This window comes from Trichoplax adhaerens, genomic scaffold (genome assembly GCF_000150275.1).
Source record: "Trichoplax adhaerens TRIADscaffold_10 genomic scaffold, whole genome shotgun sequence".
Classification (NCBI taxonomy): Eukaryota; Metazoa; Placozoa; class Uniplacotomia; order Trichoplacea; family Trichoplacidae; genus Trichoplax; species Trichoplax adhaerens.
The window spans coordinates 779,827-794,136 of record NW_002060952.1 but is presented as its reverse complement, the minus strand read 5'-3'; the positions used below and the strand labels follow the sequence as shown (position 1 = coordinate 794,136).

Sequence of the window (14,310 nt, the reverse complement as noted above, 5' to 3'; positions counted from 1 at the left end):
GATCACTCAATGATAGTCAGAATGTTAGTGTCACTCTAAATTGATGATATTAAAATTGGGAGAGTAATATTGATTTCATCAATCTAGTAGTGATGATAGCAGCTGTATTTAGAAAGGGCTATATTTATTATGTATCTAATAAATAAACTCAGAATAATATCTAAATGGTAAAGTGATATTTATGGTGGACAATGTTGGATTTATCAAACAAAGCAAGCCGTAGTTGGTGAGATTAATAGGTTCAAGAGGCTCTATAATCCAATATGCAATAATAATGTCTTTGCTATTTGCGTTGAAATAGCTTTGTTAAAATTCTTCATTAAAGTCCCAAATACTAAATTTTTATCCTTTATATATTGTATTCCAGTTCCATAGAAGCCATTTCAATATTAATAACCAGTGTAATAATATAGAAATCCGTGTATAGTGTTTCAAATAATTCGAGATTGATGCAGTAGGCCGATGACATGGTATTACAGATAATTGATGTCACCGCGGTAGGCGATGCTAAAACAATCTTCTACTACAAGTTGTTGATCTATCCAAGTCAAACAGTACGAGGGTTAACGTTAGGAGATAATTTTAGCTTGAGCAGTTAATATTGATAGATACCGGCGCTTAATTTACCTATGTCTTATAATAAGATAAATTTTGAATTAATAAATAATTTCTGTTAATAACCCCAGCATCTTGCTACTTTTTTTGTGTTACATTAGTGATTAATATCATTTAATTCATAAAAATAATTATCTTATTCCGCTAAGTATATTCCTTTTCAACTATCATTTCTAACTAATACTACCTTTAAATAATTATTAATAATTTTTCAAATCAATAATTAAAAATATTCTAAAGTAAGTCACTACCAAGGTGTAAAAATTTGATGAAATTATAAAATAAAATAACATAAAAATAATAATGTAAATATCAATTTCAACTACTAAACATTAACGTTTAGCATCAACTAGGGAATAATGAACTAAAATTGACTACTACCCTATGCTTTATTTACGCAATCACCATACTGATGGGAAAAAAAGGTATTATTATTTAATTCCACAGGCAATTACTTATCCTTCAGAAATAATTACTTCATCTTTGATGCATACGGCGTGAAATTTCAGTGAGATATTTAGTATGGCTAGATACAGCTAATTTCTTTCAAGAATTAAAAGATCATATTGGGTAATCGGAATTCATACAGATGTTGATGAAAGAAAGAAAAAGCTAATCCTTTGCTATCAGTCTTTTCCAGAGCAGCCGATGGTTTCTCAAAATTTTATTCTCAATTCAGTTGTTCGGGAAATATTAATTTAGTTGTCTTGAAATTCAGTGTCTAACTGTAGTTCCACAAATCTATCCATCTAAAAAATTCTTTCCGGCTTGATATAACTATTTCTAAGTTTTAAAGAATTTCATCGACTTAGCCAATTGAGGACTAAGCTAAATCTTGTTAATAATATCTAAGTGAAAGTGTTGATAATGTCAAACAGCTGCTACAGACTGTTAAATCTGATAGTTGTAACGATTAAATGTACATGTACAACGGTCATATCGATAATAATTATTGTCATTCAGTACGCTGAGAATGTTACTAGTAACTTGCATCAGTGTTATCAAAGTTAAACTATCTTCTTATCACTCGCAAGATTGAAAACGTTAATCCTCTATAAAAACTAATAAAACCCGGAAACAATAAATAATTTAACCCACTGCAACCCTATTCAAATAATCTTAATATATCGATAAAATCAACTTAGATATGGCTATTCCTATGGTATAATACCCATAGAACAGGACAGTGAAGGCAGTTAAAAACTAAAATTAATCATACAACAATGTAGATTGAAATATTTTCGAATTATATAGAAATATATTGGATATCCTATTGGCGTAAATAACAAAACCATTAAATAGCCAGAACATCAAATAAATAATCCACGTGGACGAAAGTATTGTCAAACTTATCAAAGATAATTGTTTACGACAGAGACTATTTTACGTCTGACTCATTCTCATTGGAATTTATGTATGGAACTTTTTCATAGCATTAAAAAGTTAATTTTTATAGCAACAATGCTTAATAGAATATTTGGAAATAAATAATTTATCAGAAAATAGAATAGCATGAGACGTTACAGCGATGTACGGTTTTTATTCTAGATTGTCATTAAATCTATCAAGTGAATGCCAGGTGGATGAGTAATTGATATCTAATTTGCTCATTGAGATGCGTATAAACTTAAATGTTAAGTACCGTAATAGTAAACATTTAATATATTCCATAAAATGTAAATAGATCAGCGTAATTTTTAATATATATGACTGCGAGTTTATTTAAGGCTTTCGATGTAACCTATTTTGATGTAATGGAATGCTAACAATGGTGATAGGTATGTTAGGATAAATTGAATATCTTAGTATGCATAGAAATCGTAGTAGCTCTATCAAATAACAGCAATTATTCAAAATATCATTAGAAAACCGTCAACTAGTATATTTACGTTGTCGACTTCAATTTACACTCATGAAATGGATCATCGCCATAAAACACAAAATAGCTAAGAGAAAAAAGTGTACTTAGCGTATTGAAAGAATTATAAAATTATACAGCGCTATAATTTCTGCAAAAGTTGCTCTTAAAAAAGCCGTCATGATTATCACGACTTAAACAACATAATGTAGCTAAAACTGTTAATTTAATAGCGATTAACATTGGATAGGCGGTTTCCTTCTTGGGAATTTAATATCTGCAGCAACTATGATAACAATAAAAGATTAAAAGGATTGCTTCTTATAATCTTACAATTTAATACAAACGTAAACATCTCCAACGTCTAGTGGAAGGTCTAGATAAAATATTTTCAATGCTTTTTGATTCGGAATAGATACCTGTGTTTTTTTATTCCAACCGAATTGCGTATAGTTTAATACCTTACGACATATTAATAGTTTTTGGGATATCAATCTAAAGATTTATCTTCTTTGCAAACTTTTCAAAGAAGTAAGATTGCTTTTTCATCTATAGCAGCTATTTCATATCACATAGAACCTATAAAACAGTTAATAATAGCAATTACTATAAATGTGAGCTATATTACCGAAATATAAAGTATAAATTTATATCTATAAGATTGACGCTAGTTGCATCATAAAGATCTGTAGCTTACATAATACATATCTAAATGATTACTGCCTTTGAAATTACCAGATCAGTTTCATGTAAAATCTATTAAAATCTGTATAATAAACTAAACTCAAAATTAATGTATAAGTTAACTTTGTATCAGATTCTACTGTGATACATGCGAGCATACACTTCTACTATAGGTACTGTTCTTATTGTATCACATGGCTTCCAATATGACACGACACGTATATCACCCATTATTCGCGAAATTATTCCAATGGTTTGTAAATGCCTATCAATAGCGAAACTACTACATAAATTCTAAACCGTACAAATTCAACCTCAAACAATTCGGAATCTTTAGAAAAATACAAATTTATCCATTAATTGTGCTCTATATGTTTTATTTTTGTAAAATCTGAACGATTCAAAAAGTATAAGTTCACTCTGGTACGATATATCGAAGAGAGGAAATTACTTTAATATCTACAATATTGGCATTAATCTACTGCGTTTTCAGAATTTATATGCATATTCAAGTCATACATTAACATCTTTATCGATAGTTGATCACCAAACGACAATATTACATTTATTCCAGTGAGTATTATTCTAGCACTGACAGTCTGATTCTATAATAATAACAGTAAGCAATAAATAGCTCAATTAATTAGATGGTATAATTGCAAAAGATGTTGTCATAATTAAAATTTTCTTATTACCTATAAATAAAATAAACTAACTAATCCGGATGTCATACAATAGATAGACTACAAGAACTTTGATCGCTTTTTTATTAAATAGAAATCTAATTCTAATCTAAAATCTAATAATAATGTATTTATTGCCTACTAGACCACTTTAAATAAAGGGATTTAAAACTAACGTCAGAAAATAGGCGTAGAATTTTTTATACTTATAAATTTTCCATTGAAATAGGCAATTAGTAATCGTAGTTAAACATTAAATAATTGATATAAAATCGAAATTGACTTTATTTAATATTTCACTATAGAATGGTATTGTATAAAATCTATAATTAATTCTAATTCTGACAGTGTATACCACTACTTCAAGCAATTGATAATCCTATCCATTAACTATTTAAATACAGGATATTGACTGAGCCGAGTCAACAAATCCTATTGATTAATTTCACTCTAATGGAATTATAAAAGAAATTGCATGCGATAAACTATTCAAATGTTATGGCAATGTTTCGTAAATTAGTGATGGAAGCAAAGTCTCTCATCGCTTTATCATACTTGGCTATTTTGTTTCAGTATGCTAAACTACTAATATATGGAGGATAGCAAGCTCATACTATGCAAATGCTTGGTCAAGACCCTGTTTTAAAGATATAAAAAGATATTACCAAATGACTCGGACGTTAAAACATGCATATAGTTGCGCAAGTTGACTTCTACTAATACAGGCGGAATATTTTGTGATCTAATGTATTAGGTTAGCCACACTTTAGTACGTTATTATATGTAACATTGTTACACAGTACTGATTATAAGGTGTGACGGCTATAATTCCTATTCTGCAATATATTATACAGTAATTCTACCTAACAGCTCTCTTAATTCGAAGATCCCGCAGCTTTATTTAAGTAGTCAAGAGTACTACCAAAATTAGTACTATGTACAGTTATCTAACATCTACTAATGGAATTAATTATGTTCTAATCCATAAATTACGCAGTCTATTACAATACGAACTACCAAAATCCCTTGCAATCAGCTTCAAGTACGCGATGCCTACATGCATTTTTATGCTATTTCGAATATTATTTACATAGTTCGATTAGTTAATTACATTACAAAGGATGTTAACACTAGCACGCTGGTCTGTCCTAAGGCCTTGATAGTGCGAAATAATTAATTATTGACATCAATGCAAGTTTTTTACGGTAATTAGAATTAGCTACGTTAGATTTCTCTACGGTAAACTATTAGACGTCTGCATTTGATCTACACTTAACTTGCAGAATGGCTTTCCAAATGTAAATTATTATTGTGCCGAGCCTATTTATTAAGTGCTGAAGCAATTACTGCTAATGTAGATTCATTTCCGATTTATCTTCCTTATCTTCGATGCTAATGGTATACCGTTATTCCACCCATATTAAGAATTTAAGGTTAGAATTACTTCTTGTAATAGACATGTGGCCGGATAATTTTTATGCTGCAGTATCTACACTCAAGAATATAATCTCATACAAAATTCGTTCTAAACGCTCTATTTTAATGAAATAAACAAAAATCAACCAGATTTTTAACAAATATGTGAACTAGGGCACTTCTTCATTAATAAATTGTAAATATAATTAACTATATTTACATAGACTGGTATAATGTGGAAACTACTGTATCGAATATGATATTTCATTTTATTGTGCTCTCCAGCTGTGTTAATAAGCCTACAAAAACAACTACGAAAATACCCCCTTACTTTGCTAACTAAACAAATTCAAAAAATGCACAAAGTTCTATTGCACTATCAGTAATTATCCAATATGGACTACAAAAAGCAAATTCTGTATAAATCATATTATGTGACATATTCATCGTCACCACTAGTTTACAAATTTAGTGAACTCGTAAAATAACTAAAATAACTAAAATAATCAATGATTGTAAGAGAAATTAATCCACTTCCAAACTTTCTACTAATTTATGCGACGGACTTACATAAATTTTTAACCAATATATCATTCAAAATTTAAAATATGCAAAGAACACGTACCCCGGGTATCTAATTACCCAAACAGGCCTAGATTCAAATATAATTCAACAGACTGTACCAAATTTCGAATATTTTTACCCCAGATTTTAGAATTATTGTATTTGGATACTCATCATTGTTAAATTACTGATCATTATGTCCCGTTAATAAATCCATTGAATTCGCAAACTAGCAAAGACATCATTACGCAACTATTTCTCAGAATTTAACAATCAAACCGCAGTATGCTAGAGCTAAAACCATTTCAATTTCAATTTGAAACATAAATTAGAAGGAATAAAGATTTTATCATTAAAAATATAGTAGTAAAAACTGGGATGTTATACCGCCGTCTTGAACAAGAGCACATGATTCTTTATGTTCAGCTACATCTTAATCTACTTGTTCAAGGACTTTCTCTTGCACAGCATTCATAGAATTACCCATCTACTTGTATTGCTATACTTTTTAATTCATAGCTGCTACCTACCTTCAAAGAGATAGAAAGCAGCTCTTGAATCATCAATTTTCACCATAAGACAGAAAGAAGGTCGTTAATTATGGTCTAGCTAATTAATCCTTAATTCTAGACATATCAGTTCAATTATGTCATCCTTTCCGCTATTAATTAAAATTGATAAAGTCAACAGAATATCTTATAATTATTGAAAGATTATATCGATAAATACAATCTTGCATATTGCAAATATAATATAAATATATGCGAATATTCTTGAAATAAGTGGTTGTTATTCCGTAAGTAGGAAGATCAAGGCTTCCTTAAAAACTCCATATATCAACTTTATTTCGCTCAAGCCCATGGTTGAAAATCTAGAACACAGATTAATGTAATTCACTAAATAGTTCAACAATAGACCATAAACGCCTCTCTATACTAGCCATGATGATTCCATTTTAGTACAGAATGATCATTTCTACAGGAAGTTCCGGGGAAAAGTGTTGATATGATTACTTGCTTCTATTCACTAAAAATTCGTAATAAATACCCGAGTGTTATAAGTTCGACTTTTATCCTATTGTCTTCCTCGATTGCACGCGGTAGTTTGCATTTCTAATTGCATTGAATTATTAAAAATATACGTGGAAGCTACTAAACAGTTATTATTGAGTTAATTTTGATGTAGTTTAATTAAATTGTTACTTCTATACTGTAGCATTTGTTTGTAATATTCTCATTCAAAATGTAAATATATTAAATGTCTACCCTCATTATCCTTTTAATTTCCATACAAAAACTTGTGTTAAAACGGAAAATTTTGTTATTGGACTTTAGTAGAAGCGAAACAAAGTATTAAATAGTACCCCTTACCTTTACTTCTGACCGTAGTAATCCATCCAGATCATCATACTTACTTAAAACCTTTCTTACTTTGAGTGTGCAATCATACAGTATATAGGTTTGCAATTCAAGATTGTATAATTATAGGATTACCATTAAGCACGATACAAAAGCCTTAACTTTAAGTTATCTTTCAATATGGTTGTCCATTTCAAAACGTTTTAGTACACTTCATTCTCTCGATAGTTACAGCAATTGTAAAAGTTAGTAATTGTAATAGTTGACAAGGCTAACTTTTATAGGACTAATATGCTAATTTATAAAATTATCTTGCTATTATCGGTGTTTAAATTATGAAAATGAAACTGAACCAACCTTTTATAATAAATCGTGACCTGCGATAAATTTGAATCTTGCTTTACAATGCTACTACAGCATAAATTTCATTTACTGCGACTACATCTAGCCAATACTAACTCAAGATATTTAAGTACACAAGATTCATAATGCTTAGATTTTTTACTTTAAAATAAAATATAGTTTTGCGGCCTACCCGGCATTGCACTTGGCAAAGTTATGATAATTGTGCTAGAGCAAAACTATCGGTATATGCTACGGGTATAGTTCGATTACGTCATATGCCGTTGATACTGTATATGGTTATTTTCGTATTCTTAATCCCTGCAAGATCTCATCTCTCTCTTATTCCCTAATTTTTTGATACTGCTTCATTCAACTACCTTTCACTTTGAAAGGGTAATAAAAGTCGATCTCATCAACACATGTTTATTTCGCGGTAATAGTTCAAGATATCAAATTACATGTTAATTAACGACGATTTCTTATGGCATCTTCGTGAAGTAGTCTTTAATCAATTGATATGGAAAGAACCGCTTTCTATGTTGTCTGCTATTTATATCCAATCAATTTTTCACTGTCCACAGTGGCAGTGATCAGATATGAAGAAGTAAAGATTCGCGGTTAAAAATTTTCACCAATCCATTAAAATTGGAATAATTCATTATTAATATACATTAAGTCCATTAAGGAAGAAAGTTGTAAATAATGTGACAAAATTTGATAGATCATTTTGCGACCAGATTCATTTGTGTATTAATATGGCAAACTATCTGTTACACTTTATTATTCCTTATTAATCTAGCGTTGCTAAGCTATTTAAATTATTAACAATTCAATAATTTCAATCCAATAAGATCTATGTAGTTAAGCACCATATTATATATCATAAACATGGAATGATAGAATAATTTTCATAATTTTAATCAACATTTCGCCAATTGAAGCATGATAGAGTTAACTTAATAACTAATTGGCTTTCAATTTACCCTATTTCAACAAGAACGTCAGAGAAGATTTAATTAATCCAAATAGCAAAGATTGATTTATGTTACTGTATTACAAGTCAACGCTAATAGAGATGAACAAAGAATAATTGTTATTTTTTCCGCCTTCGAAAATTACTTAATTTGAATTCCATAAACTTTTATATATTAATTTAGTAAAGTAATACCGCGTCGATGAAGATGAATAATACGACAATGATTTATTCAACTCGAAATAATTATTGCTAATTGAAGTCATTATCTATTACTCTTCAAAATATTGAATGTGTTTATAACAACATTATATTTAATGATATTATACACGAGTGATAACTTTCAATCAGTATATAATTTCATTTCCTTGTTGTTTTTATGAAATGGAGGGTATTATTGTTTAACTATTATTAGATTTAAAAGCTCAGCTTTATCCTGTATTTACCAAGATAGCAAATGCATGTAAAAAAGAGCGCCTTTCGCTATTCGTCTTTGCAGCTAAAATCAGTGACGTTACGAAACTCTATTTGCAAATCGCTTAAATCTGTAATCGCTCCAATTTGATTAATATAGATTCTACATTTTAATCGGATTAGTGAGTCAATAGCAAATTATTGTTTTTAGCTATTTTCTCCTATCCTTTTTACTTTAATCACTTTACGGCGAGAACAACGTTTTTCCAACTCTCTATGGTATTATAATAATCATCTTCCATGAATTGATTTCTTCCAAGAACAAATTCTACGAGCAGATTGAAGCAAAAATAATTGCCTTTTATACATAAACGTCTCTATTTAGACTTTGCATTAGTAATTTGGATTGGATTGAACTGGAAAACCATTTTTGCTACCCATTTATACCATCATCGTATGTTAACGTTATTGTAATTGACAACCTAAGTCAATAATCATCTATACTACTTTCATAAAATAGAAAAATGTCACCATTACGCAATAGCTCTACTATGTCAAATGAAACTTTGCCACGAAATGATCATCTTGATATCTTTATTACTGTATTAATGGTTATAGCTAGCTTTACAGCTGTTATAGGTAATTTGGCTGTTCTTATTTTAACCTATCGTTATAAGATTCTCAATAGCAACGCTAACTATCTTATTACAAATTTAGCTATGTCTGATTTTATTGTCGGTGCATTTACTATTCCGCCATTTGCAATTTCTATTCTTCTTGGTCATCAAATTTTTTTTAAGCCCTTTTGCTCTATTTCCGCCTATATTACTAATGTATGTACACAGGCTTCTATCTTAACCGTGGTATGCATTTCTGTAGATCGTTTAATATCGGTTCTAAAACCATTAAAATACCCGCGCTATGTTACAACAAATCGAACGGTTATTGCGATCACCGCTACATGGATTATGTCCTTATTAATGTCTGCTGTACCGTTATTCAATTTACAACATCTTGGATTAGGTACCTACCAATATGTAGATTATTTGTTTATCTGCTGGATTGACGTTAATTTGAAAGTCAATAACGGTATCTATTTAGCAATAACTTACACATCGACATCAATTTGCTTATTATTAGTTTTTATTTCCTATGTCTTGATTTATCGTGAAGCAATGCGCAACAGAAGGCGAATTCATCTTATTAGACGACTTAATTTAAGAGATAAAATGTCATTTAAAACGACTAAAACCACTATGGTTATCGTTGGTACATTCTTATGCTGTAATTTACCCTCGATTGTTATGATTTTAAATGGATTAATCAATGGAAAAAGTAGCCAAAACCATCGATTTGAAAAACTAGGCTTAGCCTTAGTTTTCACCAATTCAGCAGCTAATCCAATTATTTATAGTTTAGCTAATAAATCCTATCGAGGCAGTATCCAAGCATTCGTTCATGATCTAAATCGTTATCATCGAAGACAAAGAGCGACAGTGATGAGAATATCGGTAGGCGCTACTCCTCAACGTTCCTCAAAATCTAAATCGCGTTTTCCATATTCACCTCATTTATAATTTTCTTGACAATGTACTACCAAAAGAAACTTCTACATTAATAGAAATCCCCAACTACCGCTCTTTAAGAGATGGACAATTTGGTTGAATTTTAAAATAATTTGTACTACGAAATAAGTTATTCATTACTTTTGGGTAAATATTGCGAGAATTTTCATTTTATGATATAGCATTAATTTAGTTGAAAAGTACTCTAGCTAATCAATGCGGAAGAAATCACTTTACAGTCAGGACAGATTTTACCAGAATTGACCATTATTCAGTGGAGAAGTAATGTAACGAAGGAATACTCGGATTGATCTATATTTAACCTGCTACTTGCTATTTAATTTGATCCATTCACGAATAATACTTTTAAAATATGAAGATTGTAGAACTTATATACAAACAAATTGATCTACATTTAATCCACTAGTCTCTAATCAACGTTAATCTGAATATGGGTATACCAATTTTTAAATCAGCAATAGTCCAAAGAAACGGCATTAAAATAAATTTCTTGCTATATACCATATGTCAATTCTATTGGCAAGATTCAAGTACCTTTGGAATCACATCATGAAGGCATAACAAAGCTACACAGTAATAGATCCGTATACGGTTAAAGTGTAATAGTGATATTATAAATATCGCTAGAAAAGAAGGAAAATTCTATAATTGGTAATTAATTTTTAAAATAACGGGAATAATGACTTAAGACAATAAAAATCAATTCAAACCTGATACGCTTAAAATCGAGTCATTTCTTCTTGAATTTGTAGTTTCATGGAAGTGCAGTGAAGATAGAGCTACGCAGAAAAAGCAAAAGTTACACTGAAAGCTGAAACCCTGGTTTTAGTGTTATATTTTGAATTAATTTAAAATCACCCATAATTGTGAAGCAATACAAATATTCAGTTTATGGCATTCATGATATAATTAAGACTGTGATTACTAAGTAAAATTTTAAAGTATCACTGCTATTTACGAAGAAGCTCTTTACTGAAATCTAAAAATACACTATAAGCATATAGTTCCTTACAACAACAAATAATACATATTTTCGTCCTATCTACTACCTTTACTTTCTAGCTGATAACATGTTAACCATAATATTCAATTTTTGAGATAGAATAGAATAAGACAGAATGAAAATACAATTTTAAACCGGAATTTACTTAGTTTAATATCTAGCATCGGTAAAGTTATTTGTTCAGCCAGGACAGTCAGTCATTTACTTTTCTCTAAATATCAGTGGTATGAGTACATAGCTTATCAGTATCAACATACTTTGTTCATGAACCCGCTATTTTACAAAGACCAGGCGTAAATGAAAAATTTAAAGTTTCGAACGTCAAATATAGACTTCAAGCCGTGACACAAAGTATAGATTTGCCTATATCTCATTTTATAGCATAAAATAAATTCCATATTTCGATCATGATTATAAGATGTTTTAGCTTTCATAAAATTATTATCATAAGCGCAAATGCCAGGGGCTAGCAAATTATTATACTCGTAATGGATAGTACCGAATATCTTTGCCGATAAAAACTGAAAATTCTTAGAAGAATCAACGAATAAATTTGTACTCCTTGACCAGAAACATTAATAATGTAATTGAAAGAGGTTAAAAGGAAATCACTTAATCTCTTATCAGAAATAGGCAAATACTATACCATATAGCTGGCAGAGGTGTGTGAATTTTGAATAGCTTTCAAAACAGTTTTGATATTTGGTATTTACTGAATAAAAAATTACTAATTTAGATATATAGCCACAATAAATCTCCCCTTTTTTATCTCGATGATTGAACATATCAAAATTTTCAGAAATAGTATCAGCTACATGGAAATTATTTTTCAAATCCTGTCACTATACAGAGATAGCGGGAGTAGTAAGGGTACTTATATGTACGTATGAAGTGATGCCGATAATTTTAAAACATTTTTACCAATATTCCATATTACATAAATGGTTATCCCTGCTCAAATTTTAAGTACTATACTTGAACTACTCCAAGTTTTTAATATCTGATTGTATACACTATCTAAATCAATATAAAGAAATACGGTCTCTATATAATATGACAATTAAATTATTAAGTATAGAATATTAATTTCTAAAGTCTGCAATTTTCAAAGTACGCAAAATCTATACGACTACAAAAGTTTATACCATACTATTTACAGATTGAGGCCATCTAAACCCACCAGTAGTCTATATCTACGATTATGAATGCTTTATCTTCCTATAAAAATACCAAGCTAGCTTATCTAAAATTACAATAATCTTTTTATTAATTTCAATCAGCTGTCTTATAAACTATATATCAACGGTACATGCAGACTGAACTTTCTATAATTGTTTTTCACACACGACTGTGCTATATCTTGTTAGCATAGCTTCATAGCATTGAATCTTTATAGGCTAATCTTAATATCAAATACTTAATACAAAATTTTTATCACTAATGCTAAGCTATATTTTTTACTTCTGATGTTCAATGTATTTATTTATAATATCATCTTCATTACGATAGCGGTTATTTCTAGCTTTAGGCCAATTTAGGTTCGCCTATATACAATACATTTCCCATATTGTTATTATCATCATCAGAATTTTATTTGCGATAATCCGATGTTATTTTAATTAATCCTTAACAGCTAAGTCGTTTATGATATCATCATTGGACAAAAATTATTATATAGTCACACTAGAGGCTGCTCTGCTGCCAACCGCAAAACCAATAGGAATACAAGAGCGCCTTCGTGATGATAGAGATATTGTAGTTAACATATCAACATGTAGAGCTGTAAGCTTGAACTGATATGTTTTCATATTATAATTTTTTAGAATATATAGCGTAATCGCTAACATTATTCCATTGACAACCCAAAGCCAACTTCATTTTTAAGGTGAAAATTATTCTTCGGTCAGGTCAATATACGATCTATATCATAAAGACTGTAATGAAAGGTTATTATATACAATGATTCTGAAAACCCAATACTATGCTATACATCAATTAATAATATTGTACTCATATTGGTTCAACACGAGTTCAAACAGTAGCATATGTCCTACTATGGTTTAACAGCATGCCAATGTATCATTATCAAATTTACTTTCATCGCTTTAAATTAACATCTCACGCTGGAGTCTGATCAATGCTGCATCTCAATAAAACTTACGCAATATTTATTAGATATATATATTTTCACAAAATACACGTAAAGCTATTTCGGATCTCGCTTGAACTTAATATCAAGATTAATACTACATGATAACAATAAACTATTTTACTTACATCTCGCGGCAGACATAATATAGACCGTCTAACCCTTACACTTGTACGATAAATTACTGAACTCCCTTTATTGCATTTATGTATTAAGGTTAAATATTATTAATAAATTCTTACGCAACATTAATTGCACAAACCATGGAACAACAGTCACATCATCCGTAACTAATAGCATATTACTATATCTAAATTAGAGTCTACTGGCACTACATAAATACTTATTAAAACTTATATAATATAGTAGAATCATAAGCATACGACCTAATACCGATAAATTAAGCAGTGATCTATTCTACAATTATGCATTAGCTTACATTAGATCATCGTAGAATATAACAGTACTGTAAATATATTGTACTGATTTTATACAATAGATAACTTGTCAATAGGGTTATATACCAGCTTGTATTACTCTACAGTGTTTATAAGTAGAAAATATAAATTATCCTGCTTACGTTAGAAATAACTGAAACCTTTGCGTTTTGCCATGTTTAGTCTATGTAATCGTGCATCATTTTAGAGATCAATACCTACGTA

The 14,310-nt window shown here is 29.7% G+C and overlaps 1 protein-coding gene across 1 annotated transcript; it reads left to right on the top strand.

Annotated features, from left to right (window-relative positions):
* Window positions 1-9,461: 9,461 nt before the first annotated feature.
* TRIADDRAFT_29004 (uncharacterized protein) lies at window positions 9,462-10,487 on the top strand (the record flags this gene model as incomplete). Its single annotated transcript, XM_002115345.1, has 1 exon — window positions 9,462-10,487. The coding sequence occupies one exon, from the start codon at window positions 9,462-9,464 to the stop codon at window positions 10,485-10,487; it is 1,026 nt and encodes a 341-aa protein (XP_002115381.1).
* Between the last annotated feature and the right edge of the window lie 3,823 nt (window positions 10,488-14,310).